Source organism: Atractosteus spatula, chromosome 4 (genome assembly GCF_055471065.1).
Source record: "Atractosteus spatula isolate fAtrSpa1 chromosome 4, fAtrSpa1.hap1, whole genome shotgun sequence".
In the NCBI taxonomy this organism is placed as follows: Eukaryota; Metazoa; Chordata; class Actinopteri; order Semionotiformes; family Lepisosteidae; genus Atractosteus; species Atractosteus spatula.
The window spans coordinates 63906040-63932134 of NC_142709.1; the positions used below are offsets into that span (position 1 = coordinate 63906040).

The 26095-nt window shown below is 37.6% G+C and overlaps 4 protein-coding genes across 5 annotated transcripts in view; 2 read left to right on the forward strand and 2 right to left on the reverse strand.

Moving 5' to 3' along the window:
- rab6ba (RAB6B, member RAS oncogene family a) overlaps positions 1–4694 on the forward strand; it is a 90159-nt gene extending 85465 nt beyond the window's left edge. The window contains exon 8 of the mRNA XM_088914699.1: positions 872–4694. Within this exon, the coding sequence (XP_088770825.1) occupies positions 872–936 (65 nt within the window). The 3' untranslated portion in view covers positions 937–4694. The remainder of the gene's footprint in view (positions 1–871) is intronic.
- Positions 4695–7694: 3000 nt separating this feature from the next.
- aire (autoimmune regulator) lies at positions 7695–13694 on the forward strand. The gene is made up of 13 exons (XM_088914205.1): positions 7695–7841; positions 8378–8552; positions 9015–9167; positions 9395–9466; positions 9736–9849; positions 10005–10144; positions 10739–10860; positions 11354–11423; positions 11829–11960; positions 12048–12175; positions 12302–12392; positions 12809–12895; positions 13614–13694. The coding sequence occupies exons 1-13, from the start codon at positions 7695–7697 to the stop codon at positions 13692–13694; spliced, it is 1512 nt and encodes a 503-aa protein (XP_088770331.1).
- Positions 13695–14728: 1034 nt separating this feature from the next.
- Positions 14729–17925, reverse strand: LOC148836841 (uncharacterized). Its single transcript, XM_088913720.1, has 4 exons — positions 17668–17925; positions 16877–17221; positions 16533–16646; positions 14729–15944 (listed from the first exon to the last, which is right to left on the reverse strand). Exons 2-4 carry the CDS (start codon positions 17185–17187, stop codon positions 15899–15901), a joined length of 471 nt encoding a protein of 156 aa, XP_088769846.1. The 5' UTR covers positions 17188–17221; positions 17668–17925; the 3' UTR covers positions 14729–15898.
- A 4608-nt stretch (positions 17926–22533) lies between these two features.
- The window catches only part of inpp5d (inositol polyphosphate-5-phosphatase D), a 32657-nt gene continuing 29095 nt past the window's right edge, over positions 22534–26095 (reverse strand). For both annotated transcript variants that reach the window (XM_088914655.1, XM_088914654.1), the window contains 2 exons: positions 25010–25494; positions 22534–24406 (listed from right to left, as the gene is read on the reverse strand). In XM_088914655.1, the coding sequence (XP_088770781.1) occupies positions 24357–24406; positions 25010–25494 (535 nt within the window). In that variant the 3' untranslated portion in view covers positions 22534–24356. The remainder of the gene's footprint in view (positions 24407–25009; positions 25495–26095) is intronic.

Genomic DNA, 26095 nt, shown 5'->3' on the forward strand with positions numbered 1-26095 from the left:
ATCTGACATTAAAATCCATTGCCTTCCTCAACATTTTGATATACAGACATTACCGCATATCCTGTCTTTGATAATAAGGCATCCCTATCACAATTCCTAAAGTCCTAAAAAATGATTATAGTAATAAGTATGAAAATGTAATCAAAGTTACCCCTGAACAAGCTTTTAAATTGTGCATGTAAAGCAATTTTTTCATGGGGTCCTAAGAATTATATATATTATATATATTATAATGTATATATATTGTACATAGAAAATTATAGTCCATTTAACATTCTGCAGAGAAAATATAAAGAAAAACCTTCGAATAAAAGATCTAGAAGGCCATCTAGCTCAGGAAAGACTGTACAGCAGTTTTCTTTAGCAGCTAAACATGGCTGCAAAGATATCAGATATAAAACAGATATTTCCTAACAATCTACCTCATAAGAGTGAATTCCATACAAAGAACTTTCGTTTTACACAAGACATAATGTCAGGGCTAAAATCATTCCTTAATGTGCCATTTTAAATAGGAATTTGGGGTTGCTCTGCATTTAGTACCATTTTTATTGTATTTGTTTCTATTGTGTTTCTTGTAGTATTATTTAATAGCACAAAATTTCTATTGTACAGAATTTTGATATTTTGAGAAAGGGAGAAAATAAAACCATAGGCAATTGTTGTAACTGATTTTTATTATACAACCTTTTCTAAAATGTAAACATTTTCAAAAAGCTAGTGGGGGAGGGGGGTTGCCTATAAAATAACTAAATGTAAGAATCAAATTGCACACTGGACAATGCAATGACTGGCTTGAAGTTTCAATTTTCTGTTTTGTGATGTCTGAATGCATATTGCAGTTTACAGCCCTTAACAGACTGCTCATCAGTGATTGACATCAAGTTGGACAAACCCCAGGAGCCCCAGACCAGCGAAGGCGGGTGTTCTTGTTAATACGCAGTACTGGATTGGGTAGCTTCATTCACACCACATGCTTGTTGTGTTGCTTCCTATTGGTTAGCCTCCAGTTGATTTCTCAAATTGGGTATTTGGCCTCTCCATCTGACTATTGACTATTGGTTGGAACTAGTGTTATTTAAATCTTCTGTTGTAAAATAATGTACTTTACTAACAACATTGCCAAAAAACGTCTTAAAAATTAAAAAGAAAAAAGCAGCCAAACTCAAAATATATGTATACAACTTTTTTGAAAAACTAGAATGGTACAGTTTTTTTGTTTTGTATTTTTGTATACTTAAGTAAAAGCACTAAAATAATGCCAACAAACTAGGTTTTCATCTTATTTAAGATTGTGAAGGATCATGATCATCTGCTTTATCAATGTGTATCTGATTAGGCTGGGCAGTTTAATTGCTACACAGCAAAAAAAGTTCCTGATTGGATATCCAAAACATGCATGCAAGCAGTTTATAAACATTAATTCTATCTGCCAGTGTACACAAAGGAAATCTGTAAAACATATTTTCCACCAGTGATTTTATTCATCATGTGGAAGATTTTCTTGTTTGACATTCATGCAAAAATGGATTGGGATAACAAACGTAAAAATGTATTCAGTCCATAGTATGTTTAAATGTTTGCTAACTTTACAGTTTTAGAGAACAATTGGCCAGACATGGTTCTTAACAAGCCATTTCTTTGCAACATTGCTTTTTAATTATTTTAGCTTGTGGTGATTCACAGGTCTTTTTCCTGAACACTGAGAAACTCCATGTGGTATTTAATATTGTCTTTTGTGATCACCCCTTCTTCTTATCAGTCCCAGTCAACTGATATTATGATTTTTTTGCAGATTAAAAGGGCTTAATTGGGGCCTTTATTTCAAAATTGGGCAGCCCAACATTTGTTATTAATTTTATTTTTCAATTGTTTTTCCTTTCGTTTTGATTTTGTTTTGGAATGTTTAATCCCAGTGTCTCCTCCACTCCGTCCTTTTAGAGCAAAGTAGTTTCTGGTCTTGCCATTATGTTAAAAACTGCATCGAAGTATGCATGCCAGTAAACACATACACAGCTGTTGAGAAAATGCTAAAATCCTAAACATCTTCAGTCCAAATCAGAAAGTGGAGTCAGTAGAAAAAATGCACAATGTTTGATTGTACTGTATCGTGATAAGGGTGGAAGGCCATCGCAATAACATGAAGTAAAACTACTTTGCTGCTTTTACTGGGCTGTTCAAGAGAATCAAATGACCCGTCACATAACCAAACTAACATTTTTGTAAGTAAATAAAATAATTATACACAACAGCTGTATCTTTATAAGTCAACAGCTAACTTTAATTTAAACACAGAGTCTGATGGGATAAAAAAAAAAGAATCTTAGAAGGCCAGTGGTCAGCAGTGCTTAATTATTTTTTTAGACTTTTTTGCACTTTGTATAATTTCTGATAAAGGATGATAAATGTATAAAATAGGTCTGATTCACATTTAAAATAATGTCACACCGTTCTTTTTATTGTGGTTGATTGTATCTTGAAGATAAGGGTGAGTTGAAGGAAAAAAATAAAGTAACGCATTACCATAGTAATAATAAGTAACATTTAAGTGTTCTCAAAATGGAAGAAGTTTAATTTACTGTATATCATTGAGCATCAATATGAAAGGAATTGCTCTGCAAAAGACTGCATCGATATTAATAACACATTTCTATGGGTATTTGACGTTTTTAAATAGTTTACTCATTTATTAGTTTATGTCAAAGTTAAAACAACATTTTAAGTACAGTAAATATTTAAACAGTTCTACAGGCAAAGCAGGGCTGTCAGCAATTAGTATGCCATTAGAATGTGCAGGTGTTGTTAATTGAGCAAAACATTTTACAAGGCTAACATTGAACTTGCTGATTGTAAGCAGTTATAATATTACAGTTTTGGTTGTCTTTTTTGTATAACTGTTTTGTTTTAAGGACATTGCTGTCTTTGTATTAATTTTGGACAGTACCCTAAAAATTGATGTCATTTTTTAACTTCTTGCCAATACACTTTACTCTTGACCTGAATATTATTCAACTAATCCCAAGTATTTTTTTTATGTGGATTAGTCCTGGAGGATTGTAGCCTTTTACCTGTGCAAATTTATAATTAACTAAAAGAGCCACTACAGAGCTGACCTGAATTCCTTTTCAACAGCATCCAGTTGTTCAATGGCAGTTACTGTTTGTACATTCACACCCTAGGAAAACAGCAACTTGAGCAGTGGAAAATGTTGTCTAATGGAGCAAAGATTTCTCTATTACGTTCTTGATATTCTTGGAAAAATGGTTAGGAAACAAAGAAAATAACGATCTAGAGTGTGTACAAGGAAAAGCCTTAAGTTCTACTGAACGGTGTACTGCTACAGTAACTCCAAAAATCTCATATATGGTTTCATAGGTTTTATGAAGTAACAGTTATTACTTTGAAAGATACTCAATAATGCCATAGATGTTTTAGATAAAGCTCTAAAACATGTTCTTCTTTCTGTAAATAGCTAAACTAATTAAGAGCCAGATAACACTAAAAATCTAAGATGCAGTCTCTCTGCTTAAGCATTATTGGCCTGTTTGTTTACTAGTGTTGCTTATAGAAATGCTTTACAGACTTTATTATATTTTTTAAGGTTCCCCAGTGAAAATAAAAGGGTATAGGTGTTCTTGAGATTTGAAACATATCTTGCAGGTGATAGCTGATGTGCCCAGTTTGCTATACTATTAATATATGTTAGGCTAATATTTATTATTATTTAAGAATGGTATAAATTCAATGTATATAGGTTCTGTATGTTTTTCTGATTTTTCACTTTGTAAAACAGTAAATGCTGGCTTGCTGTTCTATAATAACCTCATCCCAGGGTTTATTTGTTGAAAGAAAGCACACTTGAAAGATCACATTAAAAATGATTCTGGCATTTATTTTTTAATGCAAGATTTCTGCTATTTAATGCCTGTTTTTAGGTTGTTTTGTAAAAGGCAGTGCTGTGTTCCAGTCTGGCAAAACATCTGATTTAATGAAGAATTATTCTGTCTTTCTACCTGCTGTATATTAACCTTTCTCCTTTACGTTTCTTTGCCTAAGAAAAGAATAGGACAGCCAAATCGGCCTTGCAAAGCATCAGGTAACATATCAACGTGTGTAGTAAAGAAAGTTTAATAGCCTGTCCGTGTTAGTGACCGTGTGCCCACCAGTTTGCTTTTGTTTTTGTTTTTTTTTATGTTTTATTAATAATTACTTACACTGGTGCCTTCTTAGAACACACCTAGGCATGATGAGTGCTCTATGCACCAAGCGAGCTGACCTGCTAATTGACTCTGTGTACAGGGGTTGGGGAGGGGTGGGAGGGGCTTTTATTTATTTGTTGATTGACTGATTGATTGATTAATGTATGTACCTGGACAACATTTGTTTACTGTAACTTGAGTGTATCAGACGTAACGAGCTGGTGTAGTGGCAAGGCTTTAGAGTAGCAACCACCTGTTTGTCAACAATACTCTGTAAGAGCTAGTTCGACATCGATTTCACTGTATATTTCACTAGGTTAGGGACAAGGGAGACACAGTACTGGACACTTCGGCTGTAGGTGAGGACATTTCAGATGTAAATGTTACAGCTCTGTAGAGCAGACCTGACAGATTCAGAGCTGGCTCTTCATTCACACTGTAAAAAGAATTAGCATGTCTGTCTAAACGATCAATAAAAATGTCTTATTACCAAAATGCTACTTGTCAGAGATCTTTCCTTTTTCTTTCGGTTCCTGAGTGATTGATGAACATAACCATGCATTGTTAAATGATTTATAAATGTAGCACTTTAACACTTTGTGTGACCACTCAATTTACATTTTTTGGTACAGTTTATCACATACTGTAGCAATACTTACATATTACAGCTGTACTGATATTGTTTGTTACACCTTACAATTAAATTACTGTATGTGTAGGTAAACATACAATCATTTTATCAAACATGGAATTACAGTGAAAGCTCATTGTAGCTTGATACAAAGTTTTTGATTGAAGACAGACTTTGTTACTACAGTAGCTTACTTTGTACTTGTAATTACACGTTCTGTAGGATTTTCTGTGCAGCTACGTACAGTAGTTTACTTTTATGATATGTACTGTTACTGTACATTGTAAATACATTTTAGTAGCAGTGTAATTAGTATACCTGTATTACAAAGTACCTCCATATATTTTAACTTGTTTTTCAGATCACTATTGACACAATCTACTGAGGTCTGTCTGACATTGTTGCATAGAAGTGGTGCATTTTGTGCTGCATAAAAGTATCAAGTACATCATTCTGGTGTACCTCTAGAGATTAATCAGAACATTTACTCATAGTTTTATGTAAGCCTCACATAATGTAAGAAGTGTGAGCAACTGGAAAGAACCTTTTTGTAGAACTCTGATGGTGAGTTTGCTTTGGTTTCTCTCAAGTCTACACTGAAACCATTGTCTGTTCTATTACTTTACAAACAGAATCTGTACTTCCCCTATCAATAGGAGCCATGGCGGATGAGGTCACAAGTTTCCATGGGGCAGGAACTATAGAGGATGAAACCAGATAGGACACAAACATGCATTCCTCAGATCTGGTGGAGTGCAAAGTAACCCTTGGTTGAATTTGGAACTTTCCTAGTCCATCATATACAGTATGATGTGCTGTCATGCTCGTGTTAGGGTCTCTCTTCTATCTGAGCTTTCAAAAGCTACAGAAAAGGGCAGCAAGTAAGGTCCTAGGACTTTATCAAACTATCACTGTGCAGCTAGGGTACCGTTAAAGTCTACAAGTGAACTAGACAATGCTGCCCCAAAACTTGTTCTTTCCCATGGATCATGGGGGATGTCATGACTGGTGGTCTCCCAGATTGTGGCCTGACATTGACAGTAAAGTTTGACTGTAATGTTTTTGCCAGGTTAGGAATTACGGGCTGTTTACCCAGTAACCAACAGTGGTAACAGTGACAACTTAATCTGGCTTCAAAAATACCAGTAGCACAAAGGCATTGTTCGCTTGCTAAATGATGCATGTTGGTTTCTTTTGTATTTTCCTTTCTTGGATTTCTCCAGGCCTGACATTCAAAAGGTTAACTCGCTTCATCACCTGTGCTCAATTCACTCTCGCACCAAAGTGATTATTTAATGCTTACGCAACAATGTCTCTCGAGTGAGTCATTGTCAGTCCAGAATGATCAGTTAATCAAAATGACCTTTCTTTGCATTGCTTGCCAGCTTAAGCCCTAGCTCCTCCATAACCTTGCATTGGATAAAGCAGTTAGAAAATGGATGGACGAATGGACATTTAACACATCTAATCACTATTTAATATTACAAATTTTATTTTTAAGACCATATATGAATGAAAAGAGGAATGAGTTCATTTTACATCTCCAGTACATATTTTATTCCACCGTATATATATAGCTTCCAATTCATATATTTCTTTAGGTAAAATAGAAGTCACCATAAAAAAAAAAACATGTTAATCTTCACATGTACAAGAGAGCAATAATGTTGGGCTGGGTTGTTTCTCATCTCAATTCCATAATCGGAAAGCCATTTATTTCTGGGACGGGCCTTGGTAACCTGGAGCCTATTCTGGAATTTGGGCACAAATCAGGGATTACACCCAGGATGGAATGCCATTCCATTGATGGGCACACACACTCATGTACAAGGACAATTTAAAGACACTAATTAACCCGTCCTGCATGTCTGCGTTAGGTTCAAGGACACCAGAAACAAACTCCACATTGTTGTTATTGAAAAATATGGTCTAATACAAGCACTACCTCTTACACCTAAAGCTTTAATTTTAACCTTATTCTTAACAAGTGCGAAGATCCTCAAAACAGGATGAAAATTTGAAGGGAATCAAAATAGCCTGGGACTAATCAAGGAAAGCTCGTCAGGTCTTGTTGGTGTACTGTAGCTGGTGTAGCAGGATAAGTCCTGCCTGAATGATTCTGAAACCACCAGTCACAGGATATTCAGCAATTACTGGCTTCCTCTCACGCGGAGTGACAGAGAAGCAAATAAAAGAGAAGCGGGGTTGATTGTAGTGTGTTATCCTTACTTCATATCGCCGGTGTTGCAGGTAGGCTCATCTTGTTCTTTTGCCCTCTGTAGTCTTTTTCACATTATATTTACGTGATTACGAGAATGAATGGGAAGACGTTAGTGTTTAAAATCCAATTCAACAATTCAATTCAACATTGGGTAATTAAAAAAAGAGAATTCATACTGAATATATGAGGGGTTCTCAGCACCTCCAGAATAATCTCCAGTATCTTGGGGGTTTGCTTTGTGCTACTCAATTCAATTTTAGCAGCTCACTAGGAATAAATATTCCATTGCTTAACTTTCTGTTTGTTATTTAATTCTGTCCTCTATAATAACCTGCATTACACAAATGTAATTTTATCCTGTATAATGTCATGTAATGGATTTAGGCTGGGACATATCACTTGAAGTTTTCCCATTATCATATTTACCTCATATTTGTTTTCCTATGTATATCCTCCTAACAAACTACGGGAGCTAAATGACAGTCTCTCTTCAAAGGTCTTTCATGTATTACACAGATCTTTTAAAATGGATTAACAGGCCAGAGCAGGCTGTATCTTTTTGTCCTTTCTTGTAGTTGAGATAGGAGTCCCAGTTCATTCATTCTTTATCTTTGTGCGCCCCCAGTGTCTCTCTCAGCAGACAATGGGCAGTGTCGACCGCTCAGAGGATGCCGACCTGCGCTCCCAGCTCAGGATGTTCCGAACTGAAATCGCCATGGCAATCGACGACCCCTTCCCACTGCTCTACGGACTGGCTGACCACGATATCATCACTGAGCAGCTGTTCAAGGTTCCCCCTTCGTTTACAGTAGGATGTCATTCAGACATGAGCTTTATTTTACTTCATATGGACCTACATTTGGATCTGGACCAAACAACCACATAAGAAAAAACAAATTCAATGATTATATCACTTTTCTTAGAGGTATTTCAAGGTAAAGATTTCTGCAAGATTCAGTAGGCTGAATAATAATGCAACGTCTGTTTGTGTGTTGTCCTTAAACTCTCGTATAGTAAATTTAAATACCTACAGGGAGTGACTTAATTACATAAGAAAACTAGAAAGCAATTAAAATGCTTCACATATCAGATCTATATCCTCAGACAGTTCCTTTCATTATATACTGATTTCACCACCCCAGTTCTTTTGGGAAAATTATCAGTCCCATGGTATATAATATCCGACACAGTGGTTGCATTAGAAACAACATTAAAGCAAAATTTTATAAGGTTTTGCGGCAATTGTTTAGTCTCCTTCTGAAATTTTAAATGAGGTGTGACTGAACAATGTTTGGAGTGCACTGCTGCAAGTAGCATCTGTCACAGGACACTCTGGATAAGAAGAAACACGAGGGGATTCACAAAGCTGTCTATTCGTTGCTCTCCCGGCTGCTGGAGAAAGAGACCCTTACCATCCAGAACTTCTGGAGCAATTTATTTAAAGATTACAACCTGGAGCGATACCCCAAACTGCAGTCCGTCTTCACCAGCTTTCCCAAAGGTGATTTCCGTGATTTCCACACTCCACACCAAACCGTTAAGCCATGACCAGATGAAGTAATTCCCCTTGTTTACATGCTAACTACAGTGTATTAGTGATTAAAATCTATGACAGCATAGTTAAATTAACTGAAGTTAAATTACCTTAACTAACTGTGAAGTAGTTCAAGTACAGTAGGTATCTGCATCAGCATGTGTAGACTGCAAAGGAACAAGTAAAGGTTTATTCCATGCTGAAAATAAAATGAACACAACATTTCAGCTGTGGAGCCTTCTTCAAATGAAGCCTTCTTCACACCTGAAGAAGGCTCCACAGCCGAAATGCTGTGTCTCCTTTCTTTTCTTTCCAGCGTGGAATAAACCTTTACTTGTAACTCCGAAGTAGGCAACTGGTTGACATTTTCAATGCCTTCGGAGATTTCGAACTGATCAGTGCCTTTGAAGATTTTGAATCTATTGTCAGATGGAGCTTTAAGCAGCCTGAGGAAAGGCAGAAAATCTCAGAGCGGCATGAAGCTACCGCCAGTGTCTCGCGGACACCACAGCAAGAGGAAGAGCCCAGAGGACGTGGGGTTGGTGCAGTCCACCCACCAATCGAAGACAGCCACCAATACAGGTAAGCGTTCTGAAAGGAGTGTCTGAATATACACATACTGTACATGAGAAGCACTTTGGGTGAATTATTACAAACTAAAAGCAGAATGAATGTTTTCACGATCATTGTTGATGGGACCTGGCATTGAAGAATCAGACAGCAGAGAAAGTGTGAGGAGCAAGAATGAGATGTTCAGCTGCACTGCAGAAATCTGATAGGCTTCTTGTTTTTCGTTTCTTACTTAGCAGGAGCACAGAACAAGGCAAAGTCATTAAGGAAGAATGATGGTACTGAGGCTTCCAGGCTGCCAATGGGAAATGGTAAGCATGTTAAACAGGTACTAGGGCCTCACTGTTTTTCTTCCCTATCAGAACACCTCTTCTATCATTATGCCTTATGTATTATGCAATACCTCAGTATTGGACATAGCTGCTTCCTTCACACAAAGGTGAAATGGCCACTGGGAGAAAGCGGGTCTTCCTGACATCATAATGTTCTTATTGAACTAATCACTTATTTAATTGGGCCAGGTTCACAGGATAATAAGCCGACACCTGTTCACAGCTGATGTCCATGGTACATTTGGCAGGGATTCAGGCTGTGGCGACTTCTGTTCAGAGAGCGGTCACACTGTCTTCAAGCGAACTGCCAGTCAGCTGTGGTGCTGTGGAGGAGATCCTCATCAAGCAAGTCTTTGAGTCCGGTGAGCACTGATGTCACCTCATCAGAGATGGACGATGATACACATGCTAACGTTTTTACATCCTTTTTTTTCTGCAGGTGTGTAGAATACCTGTACCATGAGCACTCTGAGCACAACAACAATGCCTCCTTAGCCTTAAATCTGTCTATTCACAGGTAGCTCTAAGAAATGCATTAAAGTGGGCAGTGAGTTTTACTCCCCTGGGAAGCTAGATGAGCTTGCAGGAAGAAACAAGACAAAGGCTGCAAAGAGTCATATACGCCACAAGGTGCCGCCACCTGCCAGAGTCACAGAGGTAAATCAGAAGAATACAGAGCCAAATGCTGTTACTATGCTAATCCCTCAAAGCCCTTAGCAGAATACGATATATTTACGGCTTATTGTACTGAAATCCGAGTATTATTTACAGTCACCCTTCTTGGTTTGCATAATACGTAAGAAGAACATGAAACATTTTTCAAAATACTTTTGGAATTAAAACATATATCTAAAGAAAGATATTGTACCTCTGGTGCTGGGGTTTGAGGGGATTACAAAGCAAATAAGAAACAATGAAACAGTTTTCATGTGAGGTGTAACCTATTTTGATACTTATTTTCTTAATTTTCTTTTTCTGTTAAAACCACACGTCCACATGATCAAAATCATGTTTTGCTACAGTCCCCTTTTCAAGGAGATGTAGTCCCAGGGAGACGGAAGGAGAATCTCTAGCACTCTCAAAGTCACTGCCAAAATTTGTTTTGTCACAACTGGAATTGCTTTTGAAGCTGACGTTCTGGTGCAGTCTAAGATCTGAACGGCATGTGATCACAGTGTTTGGTAGTCCTCAATGTCAAAAGCCAGAGGATTGATGGTCTTTAAGCAGCTGCCCGTGGTTCTGTGACTTTAGGTGCCACGCAATGATGACGAGTGTGCTGTGTGTAAGGACGGAGGAGAGCTGATCTGCTGTGATGGCTGCCCCAGAGCCTTCCACCTCAGCTGTCTGCAGCCTCCCCTCACCACAATTCCCAGGTGAGTTCAGATAGTGAAAGCAAAAAAAGCACCCTTCAAAATATTCAGATTTCTTACTATTTCTCGGATGTCGCTTTAGTTCTGTGGCCCAGTGTTCCACATCTTTAGTTCTTTATTTTCTCTTCCTGTCCTTAAACTTCATTGTGCAGTCTAGCCCTTTGGCATTCAACGTCTGTCTGGGGGTGTTGTCTTTAGCTGGTTACTGTATATAACAATATATAACAGACCCATACAAGTTACTGTATTGCGTTGTTTAAAAATATTGATAAGAGAAACAAGAAAAGTTTTCAACAAAAAAAGTTCTTCGTACCTGGGTTCTCTAGGGCTGCTAAGACTTGCATACTGGAGTTGTGCAAAAAAACATTTTCAGCCATTAACATTAGGAAAGAAATTTCTGTAAAGTTGCGGTATTTTCAGTGTAACAACAAAAATGAATTCATATACCCTATTCACTTGAAATAGCCTGGCCTACCCGTTTCTTTATTTTGTACAGTGGAACATGGCGTTGCCAGGCCTGCATTGGTAATAAACTTGAAAGAGATATGATGTACTCAGCGGCCCAGGTAAGGGGGATTTCCACTGTTTTTTTATCATGGCTCAGCTTTAACAGAATGGTACGTTTTTCAAAAGAACACTGCTGATTCACCATTGCCATCTTTTTTTCAAAAAGCCTAATGCAATACAGGTGTTGTCACATGCCATGTAGTCTGTCTCTGAGAGCTTGTGACTATAGTGATATTTGGTGATGGCTTCTTAAAGACTATAAAATATAGAAAAGATCAAGAACAACGCATCTTTACATACAGTATTCCGAAAACCATGTGCTCTTATCCCAGTTTGTTTTTCAGCCAAGATAACCAGCTTCGAAAGCCCAAGTTCAAACAAGAATCCATTGTTTTTTAACGTGCTATAATTTCTATAATGAAACACAGATAATTGTTTTGGGGGGCTGTTTCTGTTTTGGACAGCCCACTCTTAAAACTGCTGAACTGATGGAAACCGCCAGCTCCACAGTGGACATCTCGTTCTTTTCCACTCTCACCTCCACTTCACTCTCCAGCTCCACGGCAACCAAGAGCAGTCAGGCATCTGGCACTCAGGTGACAAGGCCCTGTTGTCTCACTTTCTTTCATTTCTTTCATGCTGCGTGTTGTTCATCACACACTGACTTCTCTCTGTTTTAGCAGCGCATGGGCCCTGAGTCCATGAGGACTGTGGAGAGTTGTGGGGTGTGTCAACAAGGAGGGGATCTCCATTGCTGTTCACAGTGCCTCCAGAGTTTCCATACTCATTGTTACTTCCCCTCTCTGAGCTGGTATACTATCAGTGCTTAAGTGTTTGCACTCGTCACTCCATTGTCAATACCCATGTCACTTACCTGTCCAGTGCTCCTATGAGTTAAACTATTTTGTCTCGTTTTGTTTTTTCCTTTCCTTTACAGCAGTGGGAAGATGAGATGTAAATCCTGCATTAAGATCTGGGGAGGATCATCCGATAATGAGAAACAGCAAATGGTCACCGGAGAGGTGCAGGTATAGTCTTTCTTCCAGGGTTCCTGGAATTCTGATCATACTTGATACCACCAGGTTTTGTCTTGTTTTGCTGTTTACTTGAGTTTAGTCAGACTGAAGTTTCCTAAATGATTACTGGGAGGCTTCTGTGTTGATTTTACCATGGTCTAGCACCATTTCTGTTCTCAATTTCTATTTCCATTTCTTCTAATTAATACCAATTAAATCACCTAGTAATTGAGTGTCCTTGACTAAGAAAATAAACATAGTTTGGGATATATAATTATAACCTTTAAACAGACTTTAATGTACCCAATAATAGGTCTATATTGTAATGCAAGTATTATTGTACTTATTTAATATTGACAAAGTTTTGGTCTCCTGATCTAAAGTTGATTGATAGACTTAGAGAGGGTCATCTTGTTAATAATTTTTAGGTTTCTTTAAATGAGAACACAGAGCAGAGGCCTCCCCTGCCTGAGCAAATGTTAAATAAGGAAGAACTTGACTCCATTATGGGCGAGGTGAGACATGCTTCTAATCTTTAAATTACTGCAAGACTGTTTGAAAAATGTTTTTGGTGTGGTTAGAAATAAATTATATAAGTTGCCTTTTGTCACAGATATCTGTTTTTTGCTTTTCAAAACAGAAAAGGGTGTCAAGGTGGTTCAGCAATATAATCTAACAGTGATCTCCAATGTGAGCCTGGGTTCAAACTCCAGAGAAAGTACCTGTTAAAGTAATGATAAAAAGCTGAGAAGCAATTATCGGCATTAACATATGTGATCTGTTGCATACAAATATTGTGAGATTTATTTTCTAGCTTCCCACCAAATTAAAAACTAAGTTATCAGCCATCATGTTTTGATATTGAGTGTTGTCAACACCTTTACTGCATCATGCAGGAGCTTTCCACAGTGTCTGACACACATCAGAACATCTCAATCTACAGGTTGTCAGGCCCTGTGTGGCATAAAAGCTCTGAGATCACTCTTACATTAAATAAGAACATAAGAAAGGTTCTAAACCAGAGAGGAGCATTCAGCGCACATAGTCACTTTGGTAGCAAATTGATCTGAGGTTTGCCTCCAGCTGTTTTTTTGAAAGAAGCCAGAATATCAGCTTTAATAAACATGGCTTTGTCAGATTGCTCCATGCTCTCATGACTAGTACTGCAGTGGAAAGCGTAAGATATAAATGAAAGTGAACGGTATTTTCTCCTCTCTCTGTGTCTCTAAGCAGGGTTCCATAGATGGGATCTTACAATGGGCTCTTCATAACATCTCTCGTCCACTCTCAGAGAGCCAAGGCTACTTCCAGTGACAGGAGGGGCTAGAGCACTTTGTATCACTGCTAAGTGTAGAGAAACTAGAACTGTTTTGACATCTACTTGTAGAATAACCACAGGAAGAGTTGAGGGGTAAAAGGTATGAAAGAGGGAAACTGTACATAAGAAGTGATTTGTTGAATAGAATGGAAAGACGATGTCTGCTTTTGTCAAAGCAATGCACTTTTTCATATTGCATTCAAATGTGTTCAATAAAACATTGCTGATGGCAAATTGTAATCTAAGGCACTGTTAAAAATAAAGGAAATAAATGGAGAAAATCATTAAACAGTACAATTCTGCAATGTGTCTCGGAAGCTCTCCATTGAACAGATTTGAAAATGTTCCTCACTACACCAAAAATAAGCCTAAAACAATCAAATCCATTTATTAAGAGTGCTTTTAATGTATCTTCTTCAATAATGTATCTTTTCTAGGCAAATTTTCATTTACTTGAAAAACTCTGTTAAAATGGTACTCATATTCAAACTGAACAATTCTGCAATCTGTGTCTGCACCCCACAATTCGTCAGATCTTTGATTCTAAAAAATGAGCCTAAAACAATCAAATCCATTTATATAAATTTTTGTAAATGTATCTTTTTCAGTAAGGTATCTTTTTTAGGCTAATTTTCAGTAATTTCATAACTTCTTTTAAAATTAATATATCTTATATGGTGGTTTTGACAGATCAATATTGGGAAATATTATAGATTAGCTGGAATCTGTGGACAAATGTTGCATTTTTTGCCATCCTAGGCGTAAATCTATTACAATGGGCTTCATCTTAACATAGTCTCAGCAGTCAGTGGTCCTCAATATGGCAAACTGTGTTATAGTAGGTCTGTTTAGGTTATTCAAAGGAATGGATTTTGAAAGGAAATACATTACCTTTTCATATTGGGGACAATTCCATTGTTATTCGATGAGATGCAGAAGCCTGTATTATAATTTGACTTTAGAATTTTTGAACGGGAACTAAGACTCTCAACAGCCAATTTTGTTCCAGGAAGAAACAACATTAATCTGCTTCCTTCAGAAACTTTTATTGTAAATCAAACAATCAAACGAGCAATTTCTAAAAAAAAAAGAACACATACACAATCACTTTATGGATACATGGTAAAATACAGTCATTTTCACAGCCTCTGAGGGAAATTCACAAAAATGCCATCTGTTAGGAATATGTCATCATGGGAGGAGAGGAGCTACAGTAGCCTGGACAGCTGAACCAAATCATATTCCACCAGCTGCACGGGATTAAGGAGAGACTAGCCAATAGAATAAATCTAATAAATACAACCTTCACAGAATGTCATTAGTTCCACTGGTCTTTCAGTTCCTCTATGAAAAGGTTCCAGCTATGTAGCTTAATTGCATTTTATACAATAGTTTTAAAAAGTAAACTTAATTATGCATTGAACTCTTTTGAAATTGTGAAAAATGTTATTAGGAGGACAGCACAGATTGTTAAAGATTTCATATTTTATCATCTTTAGTTTTTAACCTTCTTATGATTATGTTGTGGATCTTCCTTCATTGTTTTAATGTGCAATACACATGTAAAGAAAATATCATGCACTTTTAGATATGTTGGGTTACAGAATATTTAAAATAAAAAAAATCTTTACAACTAATCCTCAAGAATAAATTTTAGACTAAAACACATATGGGGCACATGACAAAGTATTGTTTTTTATTGCTTGTATTTTGCTTAAATAGCAAAATATATAGTATGTACTATAAACATACGTACTGTAGTGTTAGAAGTATTAGAGCACTTTACAGGTTAATTCGATGTGTTTGGTTTCCTAGGATGCACAATTCCTGAGTTTTCATAGAGTTAGATAAATAATAAACAATGGAATTTTATTGCTTTAGTTTTTCAGAAAATTCAACATCTCCATAAGTAATTTCATACATTTTGTATGATAAAAGCTGTTCTGTTTGCAAGTGGTCTTTAATGCCATCAAAATACCATTTCTGTCCGCTCATAATTTAACTGTAAAATAAAATGGCGTAATCACACACACAGTCCCTCAAGACCTGCAATCTTGTAAACTTAAGTAAAACTGACAAAATCCAGATTATCATAACACAAAACGTATTTTGTAAATACAACACGTATTTTACATGCACAGTCATGTGAGGTATAATACTGATGTTCTTGAGGTTTCTTGACTTACAGTACATCACCTTCTTAAAATACTTCTGCTGCTGGCACTCGACGCCACGATTTAATCTCGCTGCCAAGTGAAAGAGAGATCAAAGGTTTTTAAAGTGGCATACACAAAAGGTGAAAAGTTGAGCACTCGGTTCCGCCTATGAATCAGTTTCTCAGAACCACTCATAATGATTTACTGTCAGAATATTTTTGTATCCTTAGGTTCCTGCTATTACACCGAGCACTTGTCAGAAATCAATCTACTTTATGTCTGTCATCCTTCCAGTTTAGCCACAAAAACTTGAAAAACAGATACCTGTACTGTACGTAATTTAATTTGTAGCTGTTGTGAAAGGTAATCACACTGGGTTCAGACATGTTTTTCTCACGGCCCCACCCTTCTTGTTTTCATTTCACACACAACTCACAGCATAAGTGAGTTTGTTGTGACACACAACCTAATGTTTGTTTGGCATGGACATGTTACACGTTACTGCTGGTTTTTAAATTCAAATGTACAACTTGACATGCGCAACGAAAGCTGGCAAAGAAAAAGAATGCCACCTAACCCGTGTGCAGCTGTTCTTACCGCTACAGTCCCCTCAAGCCACAGGGATTTGTTTGGCCCCTCTCTCTTTATAATGCTGAACTCACATAAAAGAGAACTCACACGTTACACTTAGGCACAGTTCTCTCCTGCGGGTGCTTCAAGAAATTGAGTTTCTTCAGAAAGGCTGGAATTTTTAGCCTCTTGAGCTTTGGCCTGGACTGCTGCGCGGCAGGACTGAAAAGAAAAGTGGAGAAAGTGATGTCAAGAATGGTCAGGGTTCAGGCCGGGCTTCCTGTCAGCCTAAGCGTTTGTTTTCTGATTGGAAAACATACTCATCGGGTCTCTAGGTTTTGTTTGCATATCAAAGATATCTGTTTGTTTTAGAATAAACACTCACATTCAGTATTACAGGAATAAAGGATGACTGAACACAAGCAGGTGCTCTGCCCAGAAAGTACAGTTACCTTTCAACTTGCAGTGCTGGACGGATCTCCCTGTCCTCTTCCTCCATCTCCTTCTCTTCTTCACTCTCTGGTATCTGGTCCCACACCTTGGTGTCCACCCACAGAGCTTCCTGCAGTCCCAGGCCTCTGCCTACACAGGTCATCTGGCGGCATAGCGGGCAGCGGACAGTGAGCAGCCCACTCTTCGACTGGGCCATGGAGCTCAGACAGAGAGCACAGAAGGTGTGCCTGCAGTGTAGCACACGTGGGACGCGCTCCACACGAGAATAGGGCAGGTAGCAGACCCCGCACTCCATGTCTTCACACAGCATCCTTACTCCCCGGACGGTGTAGTGGAGTTCGGCCCTGGGCAGGACAACACACATGAACTGCGATGAAGCATTGCGCTCACAGTTATACAGTATGTGCAACGGCACATCGCACACACGTTGCAATCATCTCAGTCTCATGCTTGCACAGAAAGAAGGGCGAAAGTGTCAGAATCCTCCTGGTCCAGCACTTTTTATGCGATACATGAAAAAGCTTATTTTTTACAATTCAGCAAGTACAGAACCACACTCACACACATGTACTGTATATATCCTATACACATATTTAGAGACAGAAAAAAACAAGGAATCTAATGTCTTACAAGCTAACGTTTCTGAAAAAGGTTTTCAACTGCTTACAAGGCATGCTCCTCCTGTGATTTAAAAACAGCCTGTATTTTATAGTAAGAAACCTTAACCAAAATAAATCTGCAAAAATGACCACAATATACATTTTCCCACAAAAGCAGAAAACATACTCACGAAATACAATTTCTGTTATGCCAAGTATCCTGGTGATAGCAATGGAGATGATGTGTTTTCTTTTTTTTTCCAATTCCAGCTGTAATGTAGAGTGTGAGCCTCAGACAAAATGAAGAAATGGTCCAGCAGTAAACCTGGGAGCTCTTTTCCACAGTAAAGCATTGAATGTGTGTGAGAGGTACGGTACACTAGGACTCTTAATTCCTTCTTGAGCAAGAAAAAGCAGGCAAACTGGCAGGACAGCTGTGGAACTGGAGTGATTACTAACTGAATTTTAAGGCACAGAATGAGATGAAGGGGTGGGCCCACCCTGTGTTTATGCAGATGCCCTTTGTTGGTCACATGACAGCAGCAGGTGGAAGGGCACCGGAGATTGTATCCCCTCTCTGCCTGGAGGACTTATCTACAGAGTTTGCTAGGCCATATCATCAAATTAGTCACATTACTCATTCTAAATGGTTTTGTTGTCCTAGCCAGTTTATTTTCAGTCTTCACTGCGAGTTATTTATACTCTAAGCTTATGAACTGGACCATGCAACAGTGCAGTTTTAGAGTTTCTTTGTTTTTCTAATGAAAAGCACAAAAATACTATTGGCCCTTCACGTAGTATCAGAAATACAGGGATGTTTCTGAGGAAAAGTTCAACAAAAAGGTATACTAACAAGGTGAGTAATGTTTTGATATGAGTCACCAGCAAAGGATGCAAAGTCCTATTTTTCCCAAATTGCAGCAGCTTTTGCATACAACAGCAAGATCTAATTTTAAAACTCAAGCCTGCTTTTCTGCTTCATTTTCTTTCTGTCAATGTAGTTTACATATTTGAGGTTTTCTGCCAATTCCAAGCAATTTTAATCCAGAGAGAAAAAACTGAATGAGAAAGTATAAACATGCACTTGTCTGTGCCTTTCTGATTGTGGTTAAACAATGGCTTTCTGTGATTTTTCCACATGTGTTTGGTTTGTCCTAATCCTTTGTTAAGTAATAGTTTTCTCAATTGCTCCTATGATATTTAAATGATGATACAATAAGGGTGTGGGTGGTATCCATAATCTTTGTTGAAATTTTGTTGAACTTTGACTTTTATGTATTTAGTTAATTTGTTAAATTCTGTGTTGATACTTTAAGCTATAAACAAGGGGCATCTCTACCATTGATCATTAATAGAATGAGATGAAATTCTTTTAAAGAAAACAAGTGTCTTAAAGTTTTTACTGTACTTGCTACATTATAACAGTCCACTTCCTTCATAGAATGTACAAATCATACTCATTTTCCAGCTGTGTCAAAATAAAAAGTATTTTCAGTTCATTTTCAGATGGAATATTTTCACATTTTGGCTAAATAAAGCATCATAACATTTTTAAGATGTAGGTATTATATATAATTTCCCAATCCATCAAATTATTTGAACTGGTTGGACCTTTTAAGGAACAGGGATGTTTGCATAATATGACATCTGGTGCAACTATTCAGTTTGTAATACAAACTACATAGGAAAGGCAAACCATGAAACTTAATGAAAAAAATATTTGCAGTATTTACCCTAGTTCCTCAGTTTTCAGCCGAGTGTGCTCTGTATTAGAAACTTTTATGACATAACATTAGTTTTCAAAATGATTGGACATGATGTCTCCTTTTATTGTGGGAATGTAATTTTGTTTTAGAAAAGGTTGCCAGAAAGAAAAGGGAAATACAGTATGTTACTCAGATTGCTTTTCACTGAATCCACCTAGGAAGATTCTAGTTCTGCTTTTCCACAGTCATTGTCCTCAACTGAAATACATAATTGCAGTTTCTACTCGGCTCTGCAGCATCTAGCAGTAGGAAGGACAAAGATCATCGCTCCCCAGTCAGATCTTTATTTAATATGCTCAGCCTTGCTTTCAGATGGCACTGAAATGTTGTGTGCCAGAGTATGTTAGATGCAATGTTTTCTATTTTTCATTCCCCTGCTGTTCTCAGGGCTCACCAGTAATGTTGTAGATTCATATTTATGTCGCTGAAATGAGATCTCTATTTTTTTCAACCCTACTTTTGGGACTGGATAAAGTATTATTGGTTGTTTTTCCCCTTTCTTTTTTCTCTTGCAATTAAGGTAGTTTTTTTTTAATCTATATTCCAACAATATTTGTTTGGAGAAGGGTTTTCTTGAAAAAGAATGGAAAGCAAAGGGGGAAAATAGTTTTAATTCAGATCTTTAATTTTTAATTCTTTAACATTTCCTTAAAAAACAGACAACAACAGAACTTTGAAATAACAGTTCCCAGGCCAAATCAAACTATTAACTACAGCACCCTCTGCTAATTTGATAATGTGGCCATAGACAAAAAGCTTGTTCAAACAACAGAAGGCTTTGGTTAATAGGCAGAATAATTTGACACCACAAACCAAGCAGATGAAGGGCAGGTGTTCTCCAAGTCACAGCTGATTTAAAAGCGTCACCTAAGCTGCAGTTTCTTTCGAAATACAAACACCTTCATGCAAAGTAATATTCAAGCAATTGAGATATCGCCTAGGGCTTCTTGACAGTGAGGACATCTCAAAACTGGGCTTTAACTTGGCCCTGGAACCAAGCTGGAAGCCAAGCGTAGAGCTAAGTAGGGTCATATAAATGCTTTAAACCAAATTCCCTAGAAAGGAATGAGCCGGCTGGAAGACCACATGGATTAGTGTGGGGAGAATGACCCATTGTTCTTGTCTACTCATTTGAGCCTGGCTCCAGATATTGAGCCCCGCATGCAGACTGTCAGGCTAGGAGGAAGGAAAAGGCTAGAGAGCATCATACTGAGTGCGGTGAAGAGAGCAATTTACTTAGCTGTTCAATATTAATTCTTTCTGGTAGAAACGTTTAGGAAGGTGATTTTAAAATCTATGCTTTTTGTAAATTCTTTTCCATTTACATTGTTAACACTTGCATACACAAGCAGGGATATTCAGTTGTAACGTTATTGATTTTGAGTAATACACTAAAACAGGTGGAACTCGACATTCTGGTAAGAAAAGAAGAGCAGTGTCGACTCTTTAAACAGATGTAGGAGGTCCTTTTCAAACTGCGTTTACAGACATAATCAAAATTCCACTGAAGTCGGGTACCACTGCAACATTTCTGATTCGCATATTCACATATTTGTACGGCTTGCCCGTACTTGCAGTCTTAGCCTAGCAGACTTCCTGTTTCTATTTATGTCTTCTTTTTTTTTTCAAGCCACCAAAACTTTGTCAGGGGAAAGTCCCTTTGTGTGTTTGGTGGTATATAGAATAAAATAAAAAGCCAATTAAGTTGGAGAGAATTCTTAACCCCTCTGCTAAAAAAACAAAAAATGATCTTTGTTGTGCTATATAGTTATAAATCCCAGTTAAAATCCTGGAACCTAGAGTATGAGAAAATAATTGTCCTAGACATTTTTTGAAAGCCACTAGTTTGATTTTGTCCTTAAGTGACTGTGTTATAGGTTGCATCTACTGAACAATGCTAATATTTTCTAACCGTATAAACAAAATCTCATTACATTCATTAGCATCCTTGTTTATGTCTGTATGTCCAGTAAATCATATTATTTATAAATGCACAAATCTTTTGAAGTCCTCAATTCTCTCACCAAATGTTGTTATGTAAAAATTGAGGGATACATTCCCTTTTTTTCACAGTGGACGTGTTAGTCTTTTTTATTTGACATCTAAATATTGTCAATAATAAAGTAATAAATTATTATTAAGAGAAGGTTACTACATGACAAGACCTATTTGGTCTGTCTTGGGTACATAAACACATTTCAAGGTATTCTGGAAGGAGGTGCTTTTTTTGTCTTTAGTTCCGGGGTTGCATGTGGGCATTATTTATTATTTTCACTTTTCATAGCAGAAATATCAGAGGTAATCGCGTTTTTTGTAAATTAGGAATTAGTCAGAATGCCACACTTACTATATGTCTCTTACTGGTAATCTTTTATTGAGAGGGCTACTTACACCATATGTAATCATATAATCACTTTCTGGGAAGATATTTGCTTTTCCAGATTGCTTGTAAAAGTGCTGATCTTTGTGTTAAATAGCCTAATAAATAATAAATGGTTTAATAAATTAGAGGGGGACTTGAAAGACATATTCAATGTTCCTTGCTGAACTACAAATGGGGATTAGTCCTTGATCTTCCACAGGGGGGAGTCGCAGGCTGTAAAAAAATCTCTAGTGGGCTTCTTTCACTTGATCATCTGTGACTGCTTTTGGTTTGTGTCTAAATAGACTCACACATGACAGGAACAATGAGGGCTAGATGAGCTAAATGGACAGCTCTTGCTTGTAATTGTTCTTATATTCTTAATATTTTACATATCAGAATGGCTAAACTTTACTTTGCAATGATTTGTACTTTGTTTAAAACAAAACCAAGTAATGATCAAGACTTATGCCCCGTTCTTTGATAATATATATATATATGTTGTATATATCTAATAGCACCACTAGTGCTGTAAAGGCAAGCTGGGAACTCTGAAATGACACCATGCTGCGAATATGGAGTCTAGCTGTGTTGTTTGTGTGTTACTGTAAACTGCTGGGTGTCTCTGTTGTCCAGGTGTCAGCAGGCGTCTCATTCCTGTTCTGCTAGGTACTTAACAAATAAGACGGAAATTCAGTGTCTCACTTTAGTTCTCATTAGTCAGCTTTGTCCTTTTGAAGACACCAACTGATGTGAGTAAAAGAGTTTTCTGTTTTGCTTTGAGATTAACGTGAATGTACTACACGCCATTTTGTACAGGCTGAAACCACTATTCTCAAGATATAAGCAGGGACGTTACTGTGCTGTTAGAAAAATAATTGCATTCCATATTCGAAAACATAGAATTATAATATTAAGAGATGAAAATCTTTGGGGATTTTTTTCCAGTTTTATTTTCAGGCATTTCAGGATACAGAACATGATATTCATCATTTCAGAATTGCACAATTTTTTGCAAAATAGATTTCTTTAAAAACAATCAGTCTTCTCTGCCCTCTTCTCTATGGAAAGTACCTACATAGAGATTTTTCAGGCTAAATGTTTTTGCTCCATGGCCTGTATTACCAGGGGTGGGTTTTGAGTATGTACTGTAGAAGAGACTGAATATGATATGAGTATCCACCTTAGGTAAGCGTCATATTTTGGTCTCAGCAATCCAGTGCCTATCCTTGAAGCATAGTATGCAAGCCGGACCTGAGTGCACATTGGACCGTGCACCAGTCTGCCACAGGCCCATAGAGAGAGCAGCAGTGTAGAATAAACAATCAAATGTAACCCAATGCCTTTGGTACAAAGCTGTGCACTGAAAGAATGTGCAAACCCATCATGCTGCCTGTGATATGCTCATATACAAAAGCAAATATTCGTGGATGACTTCAAATAATTTCTGCAATGCTTATTTTTCAAAGTGCTACATGTTTTTTTTTTTTGCAGGGTGATTTACATTTTCTGGCTGCAACAGATGGCTTCAATCATTACGGTCTCACAAGTGAAAACCTGAACTGGCTTGAAAACAAGATGCCTGTGTGATTTGTTTACCTTTTCCCCCATAAGTGTGCTTACAATAGTATACACATTTACAGAACAAAGTTATTATTGTAAATGGTCTCATTCTAAGTACCCAAAAGTACATTTAGTCTCTAGAAGGACTTTCTAGTTGGATATTTGCAACCATCCACTCATCCATTTTCTAACCACTTAATTCAGTTCTGGGTTGTGGGGGAGCCAGAGCCTATCCTGGCAAGCAGCTGGCACGAAAAATAATTTTCCTGTACAATACTTTGGTGTCCCTATCTAACTGCTCTAACTAATATTACTTGAAAACTGTTTGTGAAGGTTTTGAAAAATGCATTTTATATCTGTATAAAACCGATGTTTATAATGGCTGGGTGTAAAGTAGTATACTGTTGGTTAGATTTATACAGCATGGTTTTTCCTCAAGCTATACATGAAAAGCACACGAAAGATTACAATGGTGAGCAAAACTTTAAATAAATTAACAAAACAGCCACATTCGGTGCACAATTAGTTAAAGCACTGCAATACTAAAGATTTTTACATTCTTTACAGTCATTTGTATACATACAGTATTCATACACCCTGTTACTTTCCAGCTAAAAGTTTTCAAAGGCGCTGTATAACGCTGTAACCTTAGGGATGCCTTTCTCAGCAATCACTCTTGGTTTTTGTCATTTTTGTCATTTTATTTTGAAAATAAACACCTAATGTTGTTGACTTTGTGAATGGAAAAAATTATTATCATTTGGAATATATGAAGTTTCTTATTTTAATTACAATACATTTATGTACCATTTCAAGAAAACGTCCACAGGTAAGCATTCTTCTACAATACTGGTGGTGTGGATTAAGTGATTATAGCCATAAGTTAAAAATTGAACAATTTATTTTGTATTTGATGGGAGCCTGTAGAATGCAGGATGTTTCTTGAATCTCAGCATTTGTCAGCTACTTTAGCAGTGTTGGGAAGATTTTTTCTTGCTGTGGATTAAAGAGGGCTCCAGGTGGTGATGATTTCAATATGAAAGTGTAAATTTCCTAATTATGTGGGATAATTAGGAAATTTATCTGTGTGTCCAGCTCCTGGAGTAATATATACAGTCCTTGTCAACTCATGGTTGTAAGCTGATGTGAAAGCAGCAGTTCATCATAAATATTGTAAAACAATCAAAGCTCATTTAACTGATCGTATCTTCTTATGAACCTGGAGAGCTTCCTGATTCACTGAAAAACAAAAGGTAGGGAAAATTATTTTATGTTGTGAATGGACAGTGTCTACAGTATATCTAAAACATCATACAAGAATAAAGAATATCCATGTTAAACTAATATTTTTAATTTGAAATTAAAAAACAGAAACTCAAAAACATTAACAGCTGACATACAGAATGTCTGTTTGATACGAAGCATTGTGTTGCACTTCATTATTTTGAACCGATGAGTTTGTTAGTAAAATGGGCGGCATTAAATACTGGTGTAATACTTGTATCGTGTCAAAGTATCTTGTTCTTGGCACTGCAGGATATTTCATCTCCTTCTTTACTTTTCATTCATGCATTTGTATGTACTGTATACGCGCATGAAAGTGTGCTCAGGAAAACTGAAACTGTCTGTTCGTCAATAGTCGAGCAAATTCTATTGTTTTTTAATTTGTATTTTCTTCAATGCAGGAGTCTTTAACTAATGCTTATTAAAACTCCAGGAATCCAGAAGTAAAATGGTGTGGGAACCTCCAATAAGTCCTGTCTCGAAGCTCTGAGCGATGGACTGGCTAATCATCATCAGACACAGCAGGACGCTAAGTTGTTTTCAGGGAATTCTGCTCACCTTCTTTGGGGAAAGGCTGGGCAGGTCGAGAAGGATGACCATCTCCACCTCGTGGTCTGTTTTTGACCGGGAGCTCTGAGCTGTCTCGGTAGTCTCTCGGTTTGGTTATGGGAGGTTCCGGCTGCCCTGCTGGCCGTGACTTGGCGGGCAAAGGTGGGCGATTGTTTGGCAGCATGCCCCCCTCTGAGCGGGATGGAACCACTGGCTTTTTAGTGATTCCAGGAGGTTGGAGGGTACTGGGGCTTTGCTGCTTGGTCTCAGAGCAGGTGAAGGAGCGGTTCCGGGGGGTGGGAACAGGGGGTGGACGATCTGCCTCCGTGTCCTGGGTCTTTGGAAAGAAGTACGGTTCTGGTGTTAACAGGTCCTTGCGGTTGGCCCGAGGAGATTCCTGCTCCTTGTTGCGGCCGGCTGGCTTCGGCTTCCCCGTGGCACCGTACAGAGGATTATCAAACATCTCCGCGGGCTTTCCATCCTCTGCAACAGACCTACAAGCACAGGCACAGAGCAAAATCAACAGAAACAGCCTGACAACAGTTCAAGGTGCTTCCAATGAGAAGGCTGACAAAACAGGCCTCACAGTAGCACAAACAGTGAGATCTCTGTCATAAGATCACACAGTCTCCAAACAACTTATTTCAGTCGTCTAACATTAGGTTTAAGTACAATCCTTGCACAACATTGGCCGGGTTGGAAGGTGTCTGTACTTGTAGTCCTCTGTACGGACTTATCTGTGTGGTTTACTGCATGGCTGGGGCAAACAGGCACAGAATCCACTCATACCATAGTCGCAAATATCAGCGATTCCAGCTTTGAGGATTATAACCAGGAAAATCCAGTGATGTGCAATTCCATTTTTTTTTAAAAGAGAACTATTTACATTGAGCCATTGCCCTCTGTCATAGCAAAAGGTTTCATCTAGCTAACCTTACAATGCGTTCATCAATCATAAACTTGACTTTTGACAAATATACAATATTGCCCACAGCTGCCCTTGGAGAAGGGAATTCATGTGCATGTTAAATTAAAGCAAAAATAACTTCAGCAGCCACTCTGTAAAGACTAAAGACATACTTCACTGATTGTTGA